The sequence below is a fragment of the Macaca nemestrina genome, chromosome 17, assembly GCF_043159975.1.
Source record: "Macaca nemestrina isolate mMacNem1 chromosome 17, mMacNem.hap1, whole genome shotgun sequence".
Lineage (NCBI taxonomy): Eukaryota > Metazoa > Chordata > Mammalia > Primates > Cercopithecidae > Macaca > Macaca nemestrina.
In genome coordinates this window covers 82,070,516-82,095,903 of record NC_092141.1, presented here as the reverse complement: position 1 = coordinate 82,095,903, position 25,388 = coordinate 82,070,516, and the positions used below count along the sequence as shown (strand labels likewise).

The 25,388-nt window shown below is 48.3% G+C and overlaps 2 protein-coding genes and 1 pseudogene across 4 annotated transcripts in view; 2 read left to right on the top strand and 1 right to left on the bottom strand.

Moving 5' to 3' along the window:
* Positions 1–15,605, top strand: part of LOC105469095 (DNA-directed RNA polymerase III subunit RPC10-like) — a 31,334-nt pseudogene extending 15,729 nt beyond the window's left edge.
* Positions 1–25,388, top strand: part of LOC105469096 (solute carrier family 39 member 11) — a 565,539-nt gene that overhangs the window by 15,752 nt on the left and 524,399 nt on the right. The window lies entirely within an intron of this gene.
* On the bottom strand, positions 5,273–13,328 carry LOC105469094 (somatostatin receptor 2). Of its 2 annotated transcripts, XM_071083518.1 has the most exons (3): positions 13,030–13,328; positions 7,708–8,792; positions 5,273–6,495 (listed from the first exon to the last, which is right to left on the bottom strand). In XM_071083518.1, the coding sequence occupies exons 2-3, from the start codon at positions 8,698–8,700 to the stop codon at positions 6,280–6,282; spliced, it is 1,209 nt and encodes a 402-aa protein (XP_070939619.1). In that variant the 5' UTR covers positions 8,701–8,792; positions 13,030–13,328; the 3' UTR covers positions 5,273–6,279. The 2 variants fall into 2 exon arrangements, with proteins under 2 accessions (XP_070939619.1, XP_011717982.1); XM_011719680.2 differs by lacking the exon at positions 5,273–6,495 and having other exon boundaries at positions 7,369–8,792; positions 13,030–13,326.

Below are 25,388 nucleotides of genomic sequence, written 5' to 3'. Positions count from 1 at the left end.
TGAATTGAGGCAGGGACAGCTGGCCGGGGCTAGGCATGCTAGGCACGCAGTCTGTGATCTAGCACAGAATTCTCTGGGTAAAAAATTAGTTTATGCACAGTGCCCTCCTCCCTATTGTAGCAGCAGTCTAGAAAAAATGACTAACTGGTGGCCTTATTTGGTCTTATTTGGTGACCCCCAGGTGGGGTGGCTCATGCCTGTAATCCCAGCACTTTGGAAGGCTGAGGTGGGTGGATCACTTGGGGTCAGGAGTTCGAGACCAGCCTGGCCATCATAGTGAAACCTCATCTGTACTAAAAATACAAAAAAATTAGCCAGGCGTGATGGCACATGCCTGTAATCCCACTTACTCGGGAGGCTGAGACAGGTGAATCACTTGAACCCGGGAGGTGGAGGTTGCAGTGAGCCAATATCACGCCACTGCATTCCAGCCTGGGCAAAAAAAGCGAAATTCTGTCTCCAAAAAAAAAAAAAGACTACATATGCCTAGATTTGAGATGAGTTAGTCAAATTATACTTATCACCCTCTGTTTAAAGCTACTGGAGAATCTCTGCATTGAGGTCTTGCCGAGGCAATATAGGATGTATACTGTGTGTACACATATGTCACACACATACCTCCCAAGTGCACATATGCATCACATGTGTGCCTCACATGTATGTGCATGAATATGCACACGTGAGCATGTCTTTCACATGCATGGTACTTAAGCAAACAAGATGAGCAGATGTAGACTGAGCCATGGAAATGGGCTGGAGCAGGACAGTGGACAAAAGGAGGGCATCATACATGTGAAGCATCACACGTGTGTTCTGTCATACCACCTATATGCATGTACATTACGTATGTGTTTATGTGTGCATATGCTTGGGAGCATAAACTAGAGTGAAGGTACAAGTTGAGAACTTGAGAGCCTTAGAACACCATCCATGTCTCCTGAGAAGTAGGATGCTGGTTAATGTTAAGAAAGCCACCAAGCCTTGGTTATTGCATTAGTCCGTTCTCACGCTGCTAATAAAGACATACCTGAGACTGGGTAATTTATAAAGGAAACAGGTTTAATTAACTCAAAGTTCAACATGGCTGGGGAGGCCTCAGGAAACTTACAATCATGGCAGAAGGAGGAAGCAAACATGTCCTTCTTCACATGACGGCAGCAAGGAGAAGTGCAGAGTGAAGGAGGGGGGAAAGCCCCTTATAAAACCATCGGATCTCGTGAGAACTCACTCGCTATCACGAGAACAGCATGGAGGTAACTGCTCCCATGATTCAGTTACCTCCCACTGGGTCCCTCCCACGACACATGGGGATTATGGGAGCTGCAGTTCAAGATGAAATTTTGGTGGGGACACAGCCAAACTATACCAGTTATGTTACACGAGAACCATTTAGCTTTCTTGTTAAAAAATCATACCCATGGCCGGGCGCGGTGGCTCAAGCCTGTAATCCCAGCACTTTGGGAGGCCGAGACGGGCGGACCACGAGGTCAGGAGATCGAGACCATCCTGGCGAACACGGTGAAACCCCGTCTCTACTAAAAAGTACAAAAAAACTAGCCGGGGAGGTGGCGGGCGCCTGTAGTCCCAGCTACTCGGGAGGCTGAGGCAGGAGATGGCGTGAACCTGGGAGGCGGAGCTTGCAGTGAGCCGAGATAAGGCCACTGCACTCCAGCCTGGGCAACAGAGCAAGACTCTGTCTCAAAAAAAAAAAAAAAAAATCATACCCATGAAAAAGATATCAGCGTACTCAGCAATGTACATATCCCCTTACGTGGGGACAGGAACCCTTCCAGGACTGATAGCCTAGCCCACTGGGAGGGCAGAAGCAGCATGGCTTTTCCCTGGCTGCACCTGCTGAGTTGACAGGTAGTCCCAGAGAGCTGGTCGTGAGTCTTCCTCTCTTGAGACTAGCAGATTTCCTTCAGGGTCCTTGGCAATGTATTCTTTGTAAGAATCTGGTTTGACCGTGTCTCCCTCTGTGTCCAGGGCTACAACAGTCTTATTTGGTGGCCCCCAGCAGCCCTTAGGACTGGGTTCATCCTGGGCTTCCCTTTCTGTCTTCAGTGACTCCCACTGCAAAGGGGCCTTCTCTATGGCTTAAGCAACTGGAGGCCCTGTCACTGAGTAATTGGAGTGGACAAGGCTGTGGGGTGTCATTTCAGATTTCGTTGAAGGTGGCTTTGCATCATATTCTTTAACAGGCTTCTCTAAAAGGACAGGACGATTTTATCTCTAACCAGGACATTTCTTTCCTGCTTCCAGGCCTAGCAGGATCAGGAAATGAACTTAGTATCCCCACTAGACACCAATATCTAAGCAAAGAGGTGTTCTTTCCCTGTGCCGCCCCCCCCGCCAACCCAGCCTGTCCCTTCAATAATGCCAGGAAAGGGAGAGATGATGAAAAATTGGCCGAGCGTGGTGGCTCATGCCTGTAATCCCAGCACTTTGGGACACTGAGGCAGGCGGATCACCTGAGGTCAAGAGTTTGAGACCTGCCTGGCCAACATGGCAAAACCCCATCTCCACTAAAAATACAAAAATTAGCTGGGTGTGGTGGCGCATGCCTGTAATCCCTGCTACTTGGGAGGCTGAGCCAGGAGAATCACTTGAACCCAGGAGGCGAAGGTTGCAGTGAGCCAAGATCGTGCCACTGCACTCCAGCCTAGGTGAAAAAGTGAAACTCTGTCTCAAAAAAAAAAAATTAGAGCCTGCCCATGAGAATGTTCCCAGAAATTCACATGTTAAAAGCAAAACAAGAACTTAGGTAAAGGTTTACTCTGACAGAATGTTTGATGGGAAATTTGGTGTTTTTGAATTTGGCAAAAACGTGGATGAGACAAGTGATTGATTGTCATGACTTTAAGTTCCACTGCTTGGCTTGCCAGCTATTGGGATTCTTAGAATGATACACGTTTTGGAAACACTAATCATATCTTCCCAACCATCTATGGAAACTTTTGATACTTCTCTTGCCACCTTTCTTTCTTTCTCCTTTTTTTTTTTTTTAACTGTTTAAGGAATTTTTATTAAAGCAAGAATTTTACAATCCAAATTACATTTCCCTGCTCAGTTAGCAATTCTGTTACTTGAAACAGAACTGATATTTTGAGCTGTTCTACAGTAAAGAATTACAAAATTAAAGAAAGGAATGCTTTAAATTTTTGTACTTTGCTGAAATTATTTTCCCCAGGGTTTATAAAACATTAATTTGTTTTTATATTTTACTATTTTTATGGGGTTTTTTTGTTGTTTTTAAATCAACAGGTAACCTAAGATGAGCATTATGTTTGCTAGACCTTCAGCCACTGTTCTTTAGCAAGGCCAAAGGTCATGTGTGCCTTCCACTGTAACTTTACTGTCTTCATTGAATAGTCACATTCAGAGCTGATCAGGAATATGAGACTTTTTTTCTTTCTTTTTTTCTTTTTTTTTTTTTTTTTAAAGAGACAGGGTCTCACCATATTGCCCAGGCTAGTCTCAAAATCCTGGGCTCAAGTGATTCCCCTGCCTCGGCCTCCCAAAGTGCTGGGATCACAGGTGTGAGCCACTGTGCCCAGCCCGGAACATGTATTTTGACAGTCCTTTGCTCCCTACCTGTCTCTGTGATTAGCCTGTGCACTTTTCCAGCACGGTGCTCCTCATCTAGGGCAGCTAGGACTGCAAGCTTTGGCAAGAAACACTTGTATTCCATTATGGAAAGAATTTGTGTAAGCAAATAGACTCCAGTTCACTGCCAGGTCTAGAAGCCCCATCCACCAGCCTGCATGTTCCTCTCTGCATGCCATTTTATTCTCCAATGTCCCTCTGCCTTCTAGATTGTGCCACGCTATGGTATGAACCCCACTTAAGTTTCTTTTTCTTTTTTTTTTTTTTTTGAGATGGAGTCTTGCTCTGTCACCCAGGCTGAAGTACAGTGGCACGATCTTGGCTCACTGCAACCTCCACCTCCCGGGTTCAAGCGATTCTCCTGCCTCAGCCTCCTGGGTAGCTGGGATTACAGGTGCACGCCACCACACCCAGCTAATTTTTTTTTTTTGTATTTTTAGTAGAGACGGGGTTTCATCATGTTGGCCAGGCTGGTCTTGAACTCCTGACCTCAGGTGATCCGCCTGCCTTGGCTTCCTAAAGTGCTGGGATTACAGGCGTGAGCACCGTGCCCAACCCTGCTAAAGTTTCATCTACACGTCCAATATTACCCAACTCTGTTACTGACACGCAAGCTAACATTCAACATAGACCGCAATATCATATTATCTTTCCCAATATCTTTTTCACTGAGTTCACTTAGGTTTAATCAGCACTTAACTACCCATGCTAATGGCAGGTAAGTAGCAGCTTGCATAACCCAAGTGATTAGATACTCTGAAATCAATGGAGTGTATTACTTTCTATTCCCTCCCAGCACCCAGCAGATTTGTCTTCATCATTAAATATGGAATGGAGACTGAAATTTTTGAATTAAAATGATGTTAACCTTTAAATTAGCATGTTGCTTCTCTCTTTTAGATAAAAGAAAACCAGAGAGCAAGTTATCTTTGAAACAGATATTTCAGAAAGTGGAGAATAGCTTTCCCTATGGTAGAAACCTAACTGTGTATTTGAATGGAATTATAGCATCAGATTTAAAAGCCTGTCTGTTAGCCTTAGAATGGTCATCCTGCTGATGACGACCCACAGACGCCTGGGTCTGCATTTCATTTTCAGGTTCCAGGTGGCTGCTTTGGACTCTGGCCTCCCTACAGGTAGTTTCTCTGGTTGCAGAGTCATGAGTACTATAGAATTCGTGGTTTTGTTTTTGGTTTGTTTTTGAGATGAAGTTTCGCTCTTGTTGCTCAGGCTGGAGTGCAATGGCACGATCTCGGCTCACTGCAACCTCCACCTCCCGGGTTCAAGTCAGTCTCCTGCCTCAGCCTCCCGAGTAGCTGGGATTACAGGCGCCCACCACCACGCGTGGCTAATTTTTTGTATTTTTAATAGAGACAGGGTTTCACTGTGTTGGCCAGGCTGGTCTTGAACTCTTGATCTCAGGCAATCCACCCACCTTGGCCTCCCAAAGTGCTGGGATTACAGGCATAAACCATCATGCCTGGCCTGTAGAGTTAGTCTTCTCTGCCTTGAATTTATTTCTACCAATTCTTGGTCCCTTGGAATCATTTCCCTAAAACTCAGCATTTATTCAAGGACCCTGGAACATCTTATGTTATAATAATTGTAAAGTTAGGTCTAAAGCATTTTCTTCCAAATCTTTGCTTGTTTTTGTTAAAAAAAAAAAAAAAAAAAAAAAAAAAAAAAAAAAAAGTCACACTTTGCTAAACATGGCTGCTAGGAAGCCCTGAGCTGAACTTGCAGTTGACCTTACTTTTGCTAATGGTGTGGGATTTTACTGCATGCAATTTCTGCAACAACTTTTTCTATAGTCTTGTTTTATAACTGTACCTCTTTTTATTTTTGTATGGATTTATCTATCCAAAATCTTATTGAACACATTTTTCTGAGCCACAGGAAGTACTTTTGGGAATGAGGTGGTGTGAATTACACAGAAAAAGCAGCACATGAAGGACACCCACAGGTGGAGCACTTAGTCACTCCCACTGGCCAACATCCCTTGCTTAGGGAGCCAGAAGAGGAAAGCTCATTTAAAAATACGGTAAAATCTATGTGTGAGATGCTGAGTGATGCTCTCAGACAAAACCCAAAGATGATGACATCCTTGCAGACACCCAGGTGTGTATTTCTTCGTACTCTGGAAAATGATCAGTCAATGAAATGGACATTATCTCTTTTCTTATCGCTTGTAAATGTCAGTTTCGGGAACAAAAAAAATGCCACTTTATGGTGTGAAGTGCCTGTCTACAATAGTCCTTGCAGAGCGGCTCAGAGAGTCCATGGAATTAAATATATGACAGTTACTGCGTATACAGTTAGCAGGGAAGGCGGCACAGCAGTATTTCCGAGTAGTGGAGCCCTACCAACACTCAGACCATACCCCCCGCATGCTGCATATTCATTGGCAGGAAAGGGTGCTTTTGTTTTATGAACAGTGTCCTCTGGTCTTTAGTATGCATTGTGGGGTTTTTTTTTGTTTTTTTTTTTTTGTTTTTTGAGACTGAGTTTTCTCTTGTTCCCCAGGCTGGAGTGCAGTGGCACAATCTCAGCTCACTGCAACCTCCACCTCCCAGGTTCAAGTGATTCTCCTGCCTCAGCCTCCCAAGCAGCTGGGATTACAGCCACATGCCACTTTGCCCGGCTAATTTATGTATTTTTAGTAGAGACGGCGTTTCACCATGTTGGCCAGGCTGGTCTCGAACTCCTGACCTCAGGTGATCCACCCACCTTGGCCTCCCAAAGTGCTGGGATTACAGGTGTGAGCCACCGCGCCCGGCCATGCATTGTGGTTTTCTTAATGCCCAGCTTTGTATGAAGTCCTCTAGAATCCCCTTTGAGGCGTCGTTGAATTACATTTCCATTTTCTTTCATTAGGAAGCTATCTCTGGCCTGAAAAATAAAAACAATTTTATGGTTTCTCATAAAGGTGTAATTTTGCTTCACTCTTATTCACTTATTTTCACGATGGAGAGAAGAAAATTGTTTCTCCACTGGAATCATAGTCCATCTTTTGCCTTTCATGTTAGTGATTCTCCCCCCTCATGGCTCCCTAAGAAAAACTAAAGCAATCTGAAAAGAAAAACAATGCAATCTTATAACAAAGTTGGCTTTGTCTTGATAAATACAATGATGGATGACCACAACCACTTGAGTCCTTTTGGGCAAATGAAGAATTCTCTGATTATATCTGAGAAGTGGAAACATATGAATTTATGTTCTGGTTCTTCAAATATCTTCTCCCTTTCCCTTCTTACATTGACCTAACTTGCCTGAAATTAATGAAGCAAATCCGCAAGGGCAGACGCTAGAAGTTTTTGAGGTTTGAAGCTTATAGGAGGGTCCTCTTTAAGAAAAACAATACAAAATATCTTACTTTCACAATTTTTTACAAAAACATATGACCACGTGAACATACTGCCCAGGTCCCTCCTGGGCCTTGGAAAGGCCCGTGCAAGAGAGACCCTGAAGCTTGGACTTTACTGACTTCATGATAAGTCCATTTCTGCGGACACTGTATTGTGGCAAATGTCCGTCTACACTATGCACACTGGAATTAGATACTTGTGTATGTGAACACGGGAACGTAGGTAATGCCTATACAGAGAATAAATAGGAATATACAAGGATAAATATAAAAACACAAGATTACATATTGAGTTTTAAATACACAAACACACAGATACTTTTTTTTTCTATTTTTGTTGTTTCTAAAGATGATAGCCAGGCATGATCCCTCTTCTCCAGACTTTGAATTGCCTACCTGCATTTCAATGTTCGCTTTAAGGGGGAGGTAATCAATTTAGCACATTATCATTCAATCAGACAAGCTGACTCAAACACTGTTCTCTGAATTGGACTCATGCTGAGCAATCCTCTATTCTAGAAGCCAGGTGTGAGGGGTGGGAGGAAGGAAGCGGGTGCGGGTAGGGAGCCCATTGCCAGTAGACAGAGCATGGCTTGGTTTTTTCCCACCCTACAAGCAGTTCAGATACTGGTTTGGAGGTCTCCATTGAGGAGGGTCCTCTGGGTCTCCGTGGTCTCATTCAGCCGGGATTTGTCCTGCTTACTGTCACTCCGCTCCCCGTCATCTGTGCCGCTCACCTTGACCAAGCAGAGGACGTTCTGGAAGCTCTTCTTGAAGTTGTCAGACAAGAAGGCGTATAGGATAGGGTTGGCACAGCTGTTAGCATAGGTGAGGACCACCACAAAGTCAAACATGCCTTTAAGGGCTGGGGTGGGACTGATGGCCATGGAGACGGAAGAAACGTTGAATATGTAGAAGGGAAGCCAGCAGAAGATGAAGACAGCCACCACGATGGACACCATTCGGGTGACCTTCTTCTCAGACTTCTTCCTCTTGGAGGAGCCCACTCGGATTCCAGAGGACTTCACCTTGATGATAATGAACAGGTAGCAAAGACAAATGATGGTGAGGGGTACCAGGAACCCCAGGATGAAAGTGTAGATGATGAACCCTGTGTACCAAGCCCCAGATTCACCTGGCCAGTTGATGGTGCAGCTGCTTCTCCCCCACTGGTTGCTCCGGAGCCCAGCATATATCATGATGGGCAAGATGACTAGCAGAGAGACTCCCCACACAGCCATGGTGATCATCTTGGCCGTCCGGGGTCTCCTCCACTTGGCCGACTTGATAGGGTGGACCACAGCCAGGTATCGGTCGATGCTCATCACCGTCAAGCAGAAGATGCTGGTGAACTGATTGATGCCATCCACAGTCATGACCACCCGGCAGATGGCCTTGCCAAAGGGCCAGTGGACCAGAGCCACCTGCATAGCCAAGAAAGGCAGACCCAACATGAAGAGCTCATCTGCGATGGCCAGGTTGAGGATGTAAATGTTGGTGATGGTCTTCATCTTGGCATAGCGGAGGATGACGTAAATGACAAGTGTGTTGCCACACAACCCAATGATGCAGACCACAAAATAGATGAATGTGAGGACTGCATTGCTCGTCAGGTCATAGTATGGCTCTGTCTGGTTTGAGGTGTTGGTTGACACCACAGAGCCATTCAGGTCAAATGGAATGGATAGCCATGTGTGGCTTCCATTGAGTGGCTTATCCACCATGTCCATGGCTGCTTTTCCGTCTTAGGCTAGGTCCAGTCAGTCCAGAGAGCTTATTCTCACCTTAATGGACCCTGGAGGCCAAGGATCCAGTGTGACATCTGGAAGGAAAAAAGGAAGATTGGCCCGTCGGTCACGAGCTGTTTAAACTCTCACCAAATTTACACATTTCTGGTTTACCCTCTCAGACATACTCTTACAGTGAAAAATGTATTATCTTTCCGCATCAACATTAAGCTCTAGAGTTTCTCATCAGTTTTTGAGTAGTTTTTCCAATACTAGGGAAGGGTTTGAGTTCAGCCATCATCTGCTGACGCACATGTTGGGGAGGGCTGTGGCTTCAAAAAGCACATCCTTTGACCCCTACGAAGTTGACTGATCTAAACTGCAGAAAAGCAGAGCTTGCAGAAGTTCAGCGCCTGACCTCAGAAGGGTCTGACACTGACATTCCTGGCCTCTTCCCTACCAGGAAGTCTGTGCTGACCGCCTTGGAGTCTTTCCGTTCTGAAAATGCCATAGTGGAAAAAACCCAGACTCTAGAGGTAGAACAAACCGGGTTCCACTACTGAGCCCGTGTGACCGCATGCCTGGTCCTTAATGGTTCTGACTCTTATTTGTTCATATGGGGGTGTCATGAAGGTTAAATGATGGAATGTATGTGAAAACGCCGAGCATTGCGTTGGGCTCATAATGGGAACCTCGTAAGTGTTGTTTTGCCCCCATGTTTTCCTCTGCCATCTCATTATCTCTGATGTATTGAAATCTACTTGCATGGTGAACCAATTTATAGTCTTCAGTATTAAAAATAAAAGTCTGGTTTGCTTTCATTTTTTAAATGTAGGCTTCAGTTTATTTTTTGTTTTTCTTCTGTTTTTGTTTTCCAGTACCTAATGCTTGACTTCCTCAAGAGCTCTTTCCCAAAGTCCCTAAGGGGATGCTGCTCCCAAGTGCTGTAACACCCCAGAGAATTTGCCTGCCATTTTCTAATTAAGGACAAAAACGGGAAGCAGGTGTGGGACACAAGCTCTTTCATAGAAGTAAGCAGAAGGCTTCCGGCACTGATAGAATTCATTCACACCCACGATTCCCTTGATCTCCCCAACTGTCCTAGGTGGTAGGGATAATTACCCCCATTTTAGAGATGTTGAAACTGGGGCTTAGACAGTTTAAAGAGCTCACTCCCATTCTCTTGAACATAACTGGTGCAGCTGGGATGTGAACACAGGCCACCTGGCCCCAAGTCTTTTGCACGTCTCAAGGCATCCCCTCTGCTCCTCAGTGGCCGAGAGACTGAACAGCTGATAACTGGGCTTTGGTTTGAAGCAACTGACTCCTGTGTTACTTCCTTGCTGAGAAAATAATTGGAACACTATTGGCTTGGCTTAAGATCTAAAATGATAGTTCATCCCATAGTTAAATGATTGATATACAGCCATTCAAAAAATATCATGGGGTTAGGGTGGGGAGGAGGCTTCTTTGTGCTGACAGCAGGGATGTAGAAATGAACAAACTGACCCGGCGCGGTGGCTCACGCCTGTAATCCCAGCACTTTGGGAGGCCGAGGCAGGTGGATCACGAGGTCAGGAGATTGAGACCATCCTGGCTAACACGGTGAAACCCCGTCTCTACTAAAAAATACAAAAAATTAGCCGGGCATGGTAGCGGGCGCCTGTAGTCCCAGCTACTCGGGGGCTGAGGCAGGAGAATGGCGTGAACCCAGGAGGCGGAGCTTGCAATGAGCCGAGATGGCACCACTGCACTCCAGCCTGGGCGACAGAGCGAGACTCCGTCTCAAAAAAAAAAAAAACAAAAAACAAAAAACAAAAAACAACAAAAAACAAACTTGGCTAGTGCCCTCTAGAAGGTGATAATTTAAAAGGGGAGATAGGAAAGGAAGTCAGCTCATATAGGGTGGGAATTGCATGAGAGATAAATGACCGACTTAAGAATGCCTTCTTTTCCTGGGGGACTCAGAGGAGGCTTCCAAAGAGAAATGTTTGAGCTGGGTCTTGGGTGTATGAAGAGTGAGGCAGGAGGACAGCAAAGAGGCCAATCTAGGAAGAGGCGAGATGTTCAAAGGGTGTTATGTTCAGCAGAGCGGGAATAATTCACGCGGCTGACACATTTCCCCTGAGCTAGGTACTTTTCCTGGTGCCTGGGTGTAGATGGAAGATTACTCCTTAATCCCTGGAAAGACTTCAGATGAGTTAAAGGAGACTTGGCCAGCAACAAGTACTTGAGGATCCTTGCTCACCTTTGCCTCTGATCCATTCTGAACTGCCAGGTGCCTTGCTGGTTCCTTCTGTGCTCATTTCCCTACCACACAACTGTCTGTGGAGTGAGATCTGGGCTTTGTGGCTGACCATTTTGTGAAGTATTTGGGGGATCTGGAATTTCATGTCTGTATTGGGTAAAAAACCATAGACTGGCAGCAATTAAAACAGAAGCTGTACAGAAACTGTGGTTAGTATCCCTGGATTAACTTGGGTAGTTTCATTGTCATTTCTAACCATCTTGTCAGTTGGATTAATTCTTCAGAGCCAGAATCCTATTCAAGCTGCCTGCAATTAGAGTGTACCTTATCATGGGGATTTCCAGGGGCTCATCTATATAACATGAATGGTCACACTCCAATGTCCAGGTAACCCGGAGTCCCCCTGGGCCGGCAGAGCCCCTGTCTAAGAGCTTTTGGGCCAGGAACGATGATGGTGCAGGGAGTATGAGGGAGGGTTGAGTGTTGCTTTCCAGCCTTAACTTGGTCATTTTAACTGGGGTTTCACTCAACAAGACAGAATTGCTTAATGGTAGCAACAGACAGGGTTCAGAGTCTTGGTGAAGGTGGTGGAGGTGGGAGGCTGGGGAGCCGGTTGAGAGTGGGAAGGCTCCTCTAAGCAAGAAATGAACTTAAATCATGGGGAGATTTATTTAACAAAGAAGTCAGCCGCTTAAGGTCTTCTAGAGATTTCTGTTTCCTTTTTGTTTCAGAGAAAGAATATTCCAATGCCAGGCAGCCAATTCTTGTTGAATTGTGGTTAAATTAAATGTACAAGGAAGTTTGGTTTTCTGCATTCTTTGTTTTTCCAGCCCAATAATTGTTAGATGCTGGAAATGGCTAGTGGTTGGTTTCCTCTGAACCAAGTCCAGGCTCTGTGGAGAGGAGGGTAAGAATGGTCTCACGCACCTGCACCCCCGCCTCCCTTTTACGTAGGGGCTGTGGTTACCAGCCCAAAAAATGAGTGTTGGGATGGCGACCGGACATCAGGGGAGGTCCTAAATCCTGCTCAGCTTCAGTTTCTCCTCTCCCCATCATCTTTCCGCATTCACTTCCCACCCCCGCCTCCCTTGGGGACTTCAGAACCCGGCTTGGCCTCTGCGCCGCTGGAGCGAGAGCCCCCACTAGCAGGGTGATAAAAGCCCCTGTGGGCCACCGCGGCGCGTGAGCGCCTGGGAAAAGCCGGGGCGGTGCTGGCATATGAGGTTGAGAAATGGAGGGGCGACTGTCAGGACCGCGGAGCCGATGCTCCCGGCTGGCACAGAAAGTCCTCCTGGCCATCCAACTCGCTGATCCTCAGAGCAAGGGTTTCCCAAAGAACTCCGTGCCATTTCCAGGAAGACGAGGGAAGAGTGAAGATTGTAGCGCCAGCACGCCCAGTCTCTAAACGCAGAGCATGGGTGCCGGGGGTGGGGTGGGGCGCTGAGGCCAGAGACATCGGGGCGCAGAAGACAGTCGCTTGGGGACTTGGCCAGCGGCTTTCGGGCACGGGCTATGCAATGCTTTGGTCTCTCCAAACCTAGACAAACTGTCCTTTCTGTCCCGAGGTGGGGGACGGGGACGGATCCTAGATCGTTCAGCGTCTATCTCCCCGGCTGGGGGAGGAAAAGAACAGGAGAGAAGCCTCCCTTTCTCCGCTCTGCGCCCGCCGCCTGCCTCTGGTGCGCTCCCGCAGGAGCCCCAGCTAGCACCTCACGGCCTCGCTCCTCTGGCGCCGGGTCTCTTTTGCAGGGCGCTGGGAGAGAAGTTGTCATCCTTCGCAGCTACCACCTGAAATCTCGGGCTAAAGGGCACACGCCACGCACACGGGCATGAGGCTGTGAGGACACGTCCGTTCCAGCACACTCTACCCACAGCCCCCTTAACTCAGGCAGGGGTACCCGCTGTCGTTCATTCCTACTACAATCGCCCCAGAAAGCACAAGAGCGGAGATTCACGTCCCGGGACCTACACTCAGGCACTCGGATGGGCACACCACCATCAGTGCAGATGCACACAGGTGCCCAAGTGCGCTCCTCGCTCCCTCCATCTCTGTCTCACACACACACACACACACCACTCCTCACCTTTGCTCTTCCGCTGCAATCCGCTAACTCCGGTCTCCGACACCCAGCGGCTGTCCCCGAGCCAGCTGGGCGCCGCGGCGCGCAGCAGCTTGGCTAGCGCCCAGCGCCGAACGTTTGGTGTTTCTGGCTCCTCGACCCTCTTGTGCCGGCTCCCACTAGCCCCTCGCCCGTAGAGAGCTCGCCTCGCCCGCAAACCCCCCGGCGCCAAGCCTCAGACTGGGGTTCTGGGCGCGGGTGGTCTTGCGAGCGCGCGCGCATGGGTGGCTGCGCCGCTTGTACTGGCCCAGCCAGCCCGGGCCCCTCGGCACATTTCCCCACGCCCCCCTCCCTCTACGTCACGGCGGCTTCGCTCCGCCCTCCCCCAACCCCTCCTCCCGGGTCCTGTAGAAGGACAAGTGTGAGACCGACTGAAACGCCTGCAGGTGGCTGCGGGCAGAGCTTACAGACAGCCGGGGAGCGGGAAGAGAGGGGACCCGCATGCAGGGGCGTGAAAGGTTAAGCGTTTTCGTTCTCTTCAAGACTCAGGGCAAGGACAAGCAATATTTTCCCTCTGATTTCACAGAATCGATTCCCTTCCACCCAGCATATTCTAGGCAGCTGGAGTGGAGGCCGGGGTGACCCAGATTTACACCGGGACCTCTGTGATTTTCTTAGCCAAACAAGTTAGCAAAACTGTGTTTACCGTGGGCCAGCCCCGGGCGCAGGGCGCAGGGCGCAGGGCCAGGCTAAGGAAAGGGAGAAAAAGCGCTCAGGGGACAGCGCTTCTCCATGCAGTTCCCAATGAGCGCAGGGCATGTAAACCCACACCTGGAGTCCAAGATTCAGTCCTAGGAGCCATCAGAGGGTCAGTGGAGGTCGACTGGTCCCAGCTGTCCCTGCGTCCCACAGCTTGGAGGTGCAGCGGCCATACAGGTGGTCCCCTTGCTGTAGCCACGTCAGTCAGCACCTGCTGGTCTGACCCAGCACAGTCCCTCCTACATGCTGTGAGGGAGCAAAGGGGAACAGGCAAGAAGTGGGAGTTACATCACATGGAGTGGCAGCTATTTCTTTTTGACTGTGATGATTCAGCCTCTTTTCCAATAGTTTAATAAGTCATAATCAATCCTGCAGCCTCCCCTTCCTCACCCTCCTCCAAGTACATACGTACACACACGCACACACACACCATCCTCAGTACAGTTTTAGAGGATGTGAAAACAGAAAGCAAACCCCAAGTAGCTTTCTCTGTGAGCTAAGCTGCCTTGATTTGTCCATCCTATTATTTGATTTAGAATTCACCAGGGAAAAGTAAAAGTCCAGAAGCTGTGTGGCAGGTGCGGTGAGCCCTAGAAATAGATGAGTGACATGGGAAAGGAACCACCAGGTACGGCAGCAGCCAGCTGCTCTCTTCTATCTGGACCAAACCGTATCTTGGGGTACCCACTGTAAGATGGGGATCAGGGGTTTCCATCTCTCTCTGAGAGGCCAGGGAGCGGGAAGAGAGGGGACCCGCATGTGGGGGCGTGACAGGTTAAGCGTTTTTGCTTCATGATAGGGCTTAACTCTTGGCATCCTGGAGCTCAGGGCAAGATGGAAATTGAGCTGCAATTGCCTTAAGTTCCAGGAGTCAGTCCAGGATCCAGCATCTCTTTTAGACATGTGCATGCAATTGGAAGGGCTGGGGTGGGTAGCTCACAAGAAGAGGACTGTGTCTGCTTGCCATTAGTGAGAAGAGGGAGAGGCAGAGAGGTAATAATAATATCAGGAGGGCATCGTGGAATTGCACTCAGAGGAACTCGCCATCCTCTGGTCACACAGTTGCTGCAATGCCTGTTGCCACCTCCAGTTTAAAACCAGTAACCTGACTGGTTTCCAGGAAAAGAAGGAAGAGCCAGGAAGTGTCCACTCTGCCCTCAAATTCCTTCCTTTTGTACCATGTTATCTTTTAAAAGTTCTCAAACGGTTAATACCAAATTTATGTTTCATTAAAAAAATAATAACAACTGGAGGCAGCAGAGTCCGAGATGATGCTGCTGTTCTACCCTGGCTGCAGGGACGGGCTGATTGTGGAGGAGGGACAGCGCTGCCACCGCTTCCCCTGCAACACGTGGCCCTGTGTGCACAACATCACCCACAAGGTAACAAATCGGAAGTACTCAAAGCCGAAAGAAGTGGATGATGGACTTGGGAGAGCAGCTGCCTGGGAGGATGTTGACTCTACTGCAGAGTCATGTCCTAAAGGAGAACCTTCTTGTGCTTACTGCTTGTAGCTTCAGATCCGTTCTGCAGATGAGCCAAAGACCACCTTCTACCAGTGCTGCAGGGCTCAGTGTGGACACCACTGCAGGGATTAGGGCAAGGACAGCCCAGCTGCCTGAGCGTCTGCTTACCTCAGGGTAGATGGTCAGCTGGGGGTATGAATCGTGTGTCCTGAGGGTCTTTGCTGGTGTGGTGGAAAGCTAACCCTTTTGAGGTGAAGAGTCAGGGTGTCAGGAAATGTGGCCTATCTGCCAGTCACAGCGGATGAAATCATTGATGTCCAGGGAGTGTTTCTGTGTAGGGAGGACACCCATAACTAAGTATGCTCTGTTTGAAGTTCCATCCCTCCCTCCCTCCCTCCCTCCTTTCTTCTTTCTTTCTTTCTTTCTTTCTTTCTTTCTTTCTTTCTTTCTTTCTTTCTTTCTCTCTCTCTCTTTCTTTCTCCTTCCTTCCTTCCTTTCTTTTCTTTCTTTTCTCTCTTTTCTCTTTCTTTCCCCTTCCTTCCTTCCTTTTCTTTCTTTTCTCTTTCTTTCCCCTTCCTTCCTTCCTTCCTTCCTTCCTTCCTTCCTTCCTTCCTTCCTTCCTTCCTTCCTTCCTTCCTTCCTTCCTTCCTTCTTTCCTTCCTTCCTTCCTTCTTTTTTCTTTTTTTTTTTTGATGGAGTCTTGCTCTGCCACCCAGGCTGGAGTGCAGTGGCACGATCTCGGCTTACTGCAAGCTCTGCCTCCCAGGTTCACGCCATTCTCCTGCCTCAGCCTCCCGAGTAGCTGGGGCTACAGGCACCCGCCACCACACCTGGCTAATTTTTTGTAGTTTTAGTAGAGATAGGGTTTCACCGTGTTAGCCAGGATGGCCTCGATCTCCTGATCTCATGATTCGCCCGCCTCTGCCTCCCAAAGTGCTAGGATTACAGGCGTGAGCCACCATGCCAGATGTCTTTTTTTTTTGAGATGGAGTTTTGCTCTTGTTGCCCAGGCTGGAGTGTAGAGGCGTGATCTCGGCCCACTGCAGCCTCCACCTCCTGGGTTCAAGCGATTCTCCTGCCTCAGCTTCCCAAGTAGCTGGGATTACAGGTGCCCACCATCACGCCTGGTTAATTTTTTATATTTTTAGTAGAAACAGGGTTTTGCCATGCTGGCCAGGCTGGTCTCAAACTCCTGACCTCAGGTGATCCACCCGCCTCAGCCTCCCAAAGTGCTGGGATTACAGGTGTGAGCCACTGCGCCCAGCCCTGTTCTTTCATCTTTTACATTTATTGGCAGTTGACATTGCCTTACCCCAATCAACACTCTTAAATATTTGTACTGTTTGCACAACTTAGTACATTAAATGTTCCTAAATATTTAACTGTTAATTGTAAATTTGTTTAATTTATTACTTCCTTTATTCAAATTTTATTCTGAATATTTCATTAAAATGGAAAGTCTAAAAAAACAATAATAATGACTGGCTGTAATCCCAGCACTTTGGGAGGCCAAGGTGGGCACCATGCCTGGCTAATTTTTGTAGGAGTTTGAGACAGGCCTGGGCAGCATGGCAAAACCCAGTCTCTACAAAAAAATAACATTAAAAAATTAACTGGTCATGGTGGTGTGTGCCTATAGTCCCAGCTATTCAGGAGGCTGTGGTAGGAGAATGGCGTGAACCTGGGAGGCAGAGCTTGAGCCCAGCGAGGTGGAGGCTGCAGCAAGTCGTGATCAGGCCACTCACTCCAACCTGGGTGACAGAGTGAAACCCTGTCTCAACAAAACAAAACAAAATGAAAAAACACTGTTTTCTTACCCATGCAAGAAATGAAACACTGGCTCTCAACATGCCCCCAACTCAAAGGCGACTTTGATGAAGCAATGCACTTTTTTTTTTTTTTTTTTTTTTTTTTGAGACAGAGTCTCATGCTGTTGCCCAGGCTGGAGTGCAGCGGCGCGATCTCGGCTCACTGCAAGCTCCGCCTCCTGGGTTCACGCCATTCTCCTGCCTCAGCCTCCTGAGTAGCTGGGACTACAGGCGCCCGCCACCGCGCCCGGCTAATTTTTTGTATTTTTAGTAGAGACGGGGTTTCACTGTGGTCTCGATCTCCTGACCTTGTGATCCGCCCACCTCGGCCTCCCAAAGTGCTGGGATTACAGGCGTGAGCCACCGCGCCCGGCCTTTGTTTTTAATTTTAATATGAGTACTGCTAGCAAAAACAGATGGCTTCTGGAGGTTCAACCAAATAACCATCACCCTTCTAGGCAACTTGGGTGAGTTGTTGGTGGCTCTCTGTATGCTCTTATTTATTTATTTATTTAGAGACAGGTTCTCACTCTGTTGCCCGGTCTGGAGTGCAGTGGCGTGATCTCAGCTCACTGCGCCTCCACCTCCTAGGATCAAGCGATTCTCGTGCCTTAGTGTCCCGAGTAGCTGGGATTACAGGTGTGCGCCACCATGCCCTGCTAAGTTTTGTATTTTTAGCAGAGACTGGGTTTCACCATGTTGCCCAGGCTGGTCTCAAACTCCTGACCTCAAGTGATTCACCCACCTCGGGCTCCCAAAGTGCTGGGATTACAGGTGTGAGCCACCACGCCAGGCCTAATTTTTATATTTTTGAGACAGAGTCTCACTCTGTTGTCCAAGCTGGAGTGCAGTGGCGTGATGTCGGCTCACAGCAATCTCTGCCTCCCAAGCTCAAGTGATTCTGCTGCCTCAGCCTCCCGAGTAGCTGGGACTCCAGGCAGGTGCCACCATGCCTGGCTAATTTTTGTAATTTTAGTAAAGACGGGGTTTCACCATGTTGGCCAGGCTGGTCTTGAACTCCTGACTTCAGGTAATCACCCACCTCAGCCTCCTGAATAGGCTGAATAATCCCAAAGTGCTGGGATTACAGGTGTGAGCCACCACATGTAGCCCTGTATGCTCTTTAATGTGGATGACCAAATAAAGCAATATCCGCCTCCATGTACTTTCCTTGTCAAGCCTTCCCCTCCTTATCAGATAGGGCAGGCCCAGCCTGGAGAAAGCACTGATGCACCCACGTTAGGCGCACCTGTCTTACTGCAGCTGACTGAGTGGACTCTGAACAACATTGACCTTGACAGCAGAAATGTGTCATCTCGGATGATTGTTGATTTTTCCCAGAAAATGTATGCCTCTCTCTTCTCTCCCCACCTCTGAAGGCCTCCAAGGAGCTGTTTGGGCTGCCACCTGCACTCAGGGGCCAACCTCAAGTTCCTATTCTGCCTTTGGCTCCCCCACGCTTTTTTGACTCTGCCCTCCATCTGCTGAATGAAGTCTGAGCTGTAATCCACATTGGGCTGCCTCTTCTTCCTCTGCAGCTTGGTTAGTAACTAAGTAACAAAACCTTGAGCCAGAAAAACAGAGGGGTTGGAGAGGAGATAACCTTCCAACTGGCTTGTTTGATATCTTTAAAGCAATTAAATAGCACCCTTCCCTCTGTCAGCAGTTATCAGAGAGACAATAGGTGGCAGGAAATTAAGAAAAGGAGGAGGACAAAGGGCCAGGCCAGTGTCCAGCCCCTTCCATGGGGAGGGGCTGCTCGGTTCACTCTTGCCAAGAGAAGTTCATAGTCTAGGAGCTCCACAGGGAAGACACAATTCCCAAACAGGTCATTATGTCTCTGAGTGGCTTAATAAATTAAATGGGGGAAATTGTTACTCTGCAATCAATTTAGTGAAAGTAAGTATTGCAATTAAGCCTGGAGGAAAGCAACAGAGCCCTGAGGGGAGGATTGGAAGTGTTTGGGAGTGTTAGATACCAATCTGAGTATCTAGTGTGGTTTTTATCATCTTTATGGGAATGTCAGAGGTTTACCACTTCTATTGATGAGAAAAGAGCAATGCTCCTGCCGTGGAGAACATCAGATATCCTGTGGTTTGAGGGGGTGGGGAGAAGATACTCCGCATGGTGATCATAGTACCTTGACTTCCTGGGACACTCTTGTTTTTAGCTGTTCTTTCCCTTGTCCCCCACAAACCATCCGCATTTTATGAAAATGGAAATGTCAGCACGTAAAAGCCTTTCTGATACCATGGGTCCTGATGTTTAGTTTGGAAAATATAGAATATAGTCACCATATCGCTGTTCGAAAATTTAAGGGCTGGGCACAGTGACTCATGCCTGTAATCCCAGCATTTTGGGAGGCTGCAGAAGGAGGATCACTTGAGTCTAGGAGTTGGAGACCATCCTGGGCAATATAGTGAGACCTCATCTCTCCAACAAAAAAAAAAAAAAAAAAAATTAGCCAAGCATGGTGGTGCACACCTGTAGTTCCAGCTACTTGAGGGGCTGACATGGGGGGATCTCCTGACCTCAAGAGGTGGAGGCTGCAGTGAGCCAAGATCATGCCACTACACTCCCGCCTGGGTGACAGAGCAAGACCCTGTTTCAAAAAAAAAAAAAAAAAAAAAGGGAGGTGGGGGGTTATTTGGCATAGTCGATTTAATAGTCTCTTCAAATACACAAAATTCAAATGAGGATCTTTCTTCCTCTCTCTCCCTAGCCCTCAACAGCTCTGAGTCTGGCATGGCGTGTCACCATTTTTCTCTATTAGCAACCTCGACCCTCAGGGAATACATTGGCCAGTAGGCATTAGAAGCTCTTTGGAAACCACCGCCAAACAAGTCTAGAATCAGGAATGGTGGTTAGAAGACGCTGTGCTCTAGATAGGATTCCTTTTTTTCTTCTCTCCCCCTTTTTGGCAGAAATGCATATAGACATAACATCCTGGAGCCAGAAGGGTCCTTAGACATTCTCAGGTTTACAGCCTACATCCCATCATTATCGAAGTAAAGATACCAGGCTCAGAGAGGACAGGTGACTTGCCCAAGGCCACCAGCAAGGGAGTGGCAAAGTCAAGAGTCAAATGAATCTCGGACTCATGCCTCCTTCCACAGGGACCCCACCCACACGGGGTGTGAAAGCTGGAGGAGAGGAGTCCCCAGCTCCCCCACTGTCTGTCCCAGCACTTCTCTGGCACCAGAACATTTTTCCTGATAACCACATCCCTGCTGCTCTTACCTGGCTCAGCTCCTCTTTTTCAGTGCCATGGTGACATAGTTAGAAAACTTGAGGCTGTCTCCTGTTGTGACTTTTCCCAGAGTGTGCTTCCCGGACCATTAATTCTCAGAGCTAGATGCTGTGTAGAAAAATCAGCTGAGCGTGGTGACTCACACCTGTAATCCCAGTACTTTGAGAGGCCAAGGCAGGTGGATCCCTTGAGCCCAGGAGTTCGAGACTAGCTTGACCAACATGGTGAGACCCCTGTCTCTACTAAAAATACAAAAAATAGCCGAGCATGGTGGTGTGCACCTGTAATTCCAGCTACTTGGGTGGCTGAGGCACGAGAATCACTTGAACCTGGGAGGCGGAGGTTGCAGTGTGCCGAGATTGCACCACCACACTCCAGCCTGGGCAACAGAGTGAGACTCTGTCTCTCGAGGAAAAAAAGAAAACGAAAAAGAGCACAGGCAACTCTGGGAAATGGTGCACAACCATTTGTGCACATTCACCCCATGTCCTGAAGATTCACATTCATAAATATATATATATATATATATATATATATATATTTTGAGATAGGGTCTCACTGTGTCTCTCAGGCAGCAGTGCAGTGAGAGCTGAAGCCCAGGCTTGAGCCGTTCTCCCATCTCAGCCTCCCAAGTCACTGAGACTACGCCCAGCTAATGTTTGTATTTTTTATAGAGATAGGGTTTTGCCATGTTGCCCAGGTTGGTCTTGAATTCCTGAGCTCAAGTGATCCGCTGGCCTCAGCCTCCCAAAGTACTGGGATTACAGGTGTGAGCCACCACGCCCGGCCTCACAGGCTTATTATATCCATTATGTGCGGGGCGCACTGAGTGTTTCACACATCTTTCATCTCATTTAATTCTCTCAACCTTTGTGGCACATGACTTTACCAGTAGTAACATTGGTATTTTGAGAAATCTTGCAGTAAAGACACCTGTTGATCTTGAAGCCAGTGCTTCCCAACTTATTTAGCCATGGATTCCCTGTGAGTAATTTCCCCTGTATTTCCCTGAGTAATTTTCAACACCTATTCTGTGCTTACTGTATGCCAAGCACTGTGCTAGATGCTTTCTGTTAACTCATTTAATCCTCACTGTAATCCTATGAAGCACTGTCAGCATTATGAATCCCCCCTTTTGTGAATGAAGTAAGCAAGGCACAGAGAGGTTAAGTACCCTGCCCAAGGTCACACAGATAGCAGTGACAATTTAACTCCCAAATCCTGAACATAATTATGCAGAGCAACAATCCATTGGCAAATGGGACTCCCACCTTCCTTAATCGTTCTTAGAGGCTGATTACAATACAAGAGAGACAATCCCTTCCCCTGATCGATAGCCGCAATTGTTTGTTGTTGTTCTTTGAGACAGTCTCGTTCTGTTGCCTAAGCTGAAGTTCAGTGGATTGATCACCGCTCACTGCAGCCTTGACCTCCTGTGCTCAAGTGATCCTCTCACCTCAGCCTGCCGAGTAGCTAGGACTATGGGCATGCACCAGCACGCCTGGCGAATTTTTTAATTAGTTTTTTTTTTTTTTTGTACAGACAGGGTCTCACTATGTTGCCCAGGATGGTCTTGAACTCATGGGCTCACATGATCCCCCTGACTCCCGCCTCGAACCTCCAAAGTGCTGGGATTACAGGTGTGAGCCACCACGCCCGGCCCACAATTGTTTTAAGCCCTTCTCCAGGCAGTTACTCTCCCATCCTCAGAATGTCTCTGTGGATGAGTTCTGGATTGTTTCCAAGTTCTCTGAGGCTCTGACAATCATCCAGGCCTCCTAGAAGAATCTTTGTCTTCTCCCTTCCAGAGTGACCCAAGTGACAAGAAGTGCCTGGTGCCCTCCTGCTGTGTGACTCCCTCCGCCCCCACCCCCCGCCAAATGCTGAATTGCCTTATTAGCCGAATCAGAAGGGCAGCCTCTTCCCCAGAAGAGGAGCTGCTGCTGGGGGGAAGATCTGGGGGGAGATTTATAGACTCCCAGCAGCAGAACGCCCCTCTGAGAGCACCTGTCAGGGCTTCAAGACAATTTTTAAAACTCCCCAGGAAACCTGGGGAGTTTTAAAACTAAGGGTGCCCCGGCTCCGTCCTTAGCAATTCTCATTTAATTTTTGGCATGGGGCCCAGGTAATGTTTTCAAGCTCCCCAGTTGACTTTCATGTGAGCTAGAGCTGAGAACCACTGAGAGTTAAACTGTCTCGTTTCAGATGTGGAGGAACTTTAGGTCAGGAAGCAGGAAAGACTGTCTCGGGTCAGGCCACAGGCAACTCAGGAGCTCTCCTCCCCCAGGGAGGAGACTGTGGGCTCACGCTGCACTGGTCACCCTGGGAACCCTGCTATCTGGGCAGAGGGCGCTCTGAGCAGGGTTTGTGCAGCCGTGGGGCCTGGGAGTCTCTGTTCCATGAGCAGATGGAACCAGAGTTTTCTCTCTCATAAGGAAAATCCCCTTCAATTACCTCTCCTCTCCTAGTGCGATAGCAGGGTAGACACCTCACCTTACTTCCCTTTGGCAAGATGCACTGGTTCCTGTAGAATGCGTGTTTCACAGCTTGTGAAGGGGCAGCAACTTCACAAATGGGCCAGAACCAGTAATTAGGGTCCTCGTTGTAATGACAGCAACGAAGGTCAGAATCTGATTTAATCATGGCCAAAGTTGACCACACTGGCCTTTTCCCTACTGGGGTCTGTGTTCCCGTGTGTTCAGCAACCGGGTACCTGGGTGAGGCTCACACACTGTCCTGTCTCCACGGATAGCTCCTCCTTGCCCTGGAAATTCTCGTTGTCCTATTCTCCTTGTGCTAGCGGCTCAAACGGTAGCTCCTCCCTAACAGGACACAGAATATTTAACATTTAATAGGGCTTTGGGGAGGTGCAGACCCAGAAGAGAGGATTTCCAAGTGGAGATGTTGGCACAGCGTTGACAGGAGGTGGGGGTGGGTGGGTCTTCATGCTGAGCGGCGTCCCATCTCTTATCACAGAGCCTGTTTCTCTCTCTCTCTCTCTCTGAGCCAGGAATTTCTGCTGCTGAAGGGCCTCTGCCCCTCCGAAGAAGCAAACACCAGGAGTGAATCCAGCCACTGCAGCTGATATAGTTCAATTACGTTTCCAAAGAGGCTGCAGTTCCTTAGCTGGCCCCGTGGTGGGGTGAGCGCATAGAACTCACCTCCTGGGCGGCCTCTGCGAGCTTGGGCACCGGGCCTTGCAGGATGGGGCCCAAATGTCCACCCCAAGGCCTTTCTTTTCTCTTTTCTCACTCCCCCCCTCCCCATCCTCCTGCCAATCTGGGGATGCGATGCTGCCCTGTTAGAATCAGGATGATGGCAGTGCCTTGGAACCCAGATTCTGGCGTTTTCTGTCTCCCCTTTTCATGGTGGCTTTCCTCACTCTGGCCTCACTGACAAAGATAATCTCCTCTATCCGAGATCACAGTGTCCTTCTTGGGAAGAGGCAGGCATGAGATTGCTAGAGGCCCAGGTGAGAAGTTATTGAGGGCGGATGTCAGTTCTGCAAAGGGAGTGGATTCTGCAAAGACAAGTGGATTTGGAAAAGGGTCTTGAAAAGCTGTCTGGGGGTGGCGGGGTGGCACTTAGTGCCTGTTTGGAGACTGCAGGCTAAAGCCGCAACTGATGCTTTTGCTGAGTGCTACAAACGTTTCTGTAAGGCTGAAAGGGTGAGTTTTCCTTCTTTGACACAGGAGGTGACTCCACAGAGCCCACGGGCATTGGAATGGGTTCCAGTCGCAGGGCCAGGAGGGACTTTGTTCAGCCAGGTGAGGCCCTCGTGATGGGACCTGGCCACTTTCCAAAAGTAAGACTTCCCTGCTGGCTGCTTCTTGCTCCCTTGTAAGGGAACCAGCCTGTTGGCTTTGCTTGCTGGTTGGGCTGCCAGTCCCCAAGCTTCATGGTACCCGCCTGCCTGAGGCCCCAGAGCAGATGGCTGGCCTGGTGAGGCGGAGTGGGAGCCCCGCCCCCGCCCCCGCCCCGGAGTCATTCATGTGTCTCCTCTGCCCTCACAGCCAACAAACGGCTGCTCCTCCTCCCCCTCCCCGGCTCTCTCCTACCTCACTCTCCAGCAGCCAGATCTGACAGATTGTCCCTGTGTCTGCCGCTAAAACCTAATTTCTCCATACCACTTCAGACACTCAGTCTTTCTCCCTGGCAAGCCCCTTTTACTTGGGGTTGCAAAGCATGACAATTGTAGGCTTTGTTTCCAGCCTGTTGGAAACACTGGACTCTTTTGAATCATCAGATTCAAGACTTAGGAGGTGCCCTCACTCCCGTTAGAGACGGGTAAGGACGTTGTCGGATCCTAACATGACCTGACAGAGCAGGTGTCTGGGAAGATGAGGCTTGGCCTCACAGTGTGATCCTGCAGAAGCACTCACTTTAGTGCTCCTTCAATTATAAGTCCGTTTAAACAGAACTTAAACAATTTTTTTTTTTGAGATGGAGTCTCGCTCTTGTTGCCCAGGCTGGAATGCAATGGCGCCATCTGGCCTCACTGCAACCTCCGCCTCCCGGGTTCAAGCAGTTCTCCTGCCTCAGCCTCCCGAGTAGCTGGAATTACACGCACCCACCACCACGCCCGGCTAATTTTTGTATTTTTAGAGTAGAGATGGAGTTTCACCATGCTGACCAGGCTGGTCTTGAACTTCCAACCTTAAGTGATCTCCCCACCTCGGCCTCCCAAAGTGCTGGGATTACAGGCATGAGCTACCGCGCCCAGCCAGAACTTAAACAATTTTTAACATAACTTTTCCATGTATATATAGCATATAAAAATTTTAAACAACTTACCAGAATATGACTGGTTCTAAAAATCCTATCTCCCATCCCCGCAAAATGAAGACTTGACACCAGTGAGTCTATTCTAAACATTCTGATTTCAGCTCCAAAGTGAATTTTTAAGGACAAGTTCCAGAAATGAATTGGCAGTGGTGATATTAAATGCATATGTGGTTTTCCAAGACAAGAACTTTTTAGTGCTGTTGGACTATTTAGGAATGCCAAGTACTCACTTTGATGTATAGTTTTGATGTTATTGGCAAAAATAAACAAATCAAAAGCACAAAATGGGCAACTGACAATGTCATGTCTCTGAAG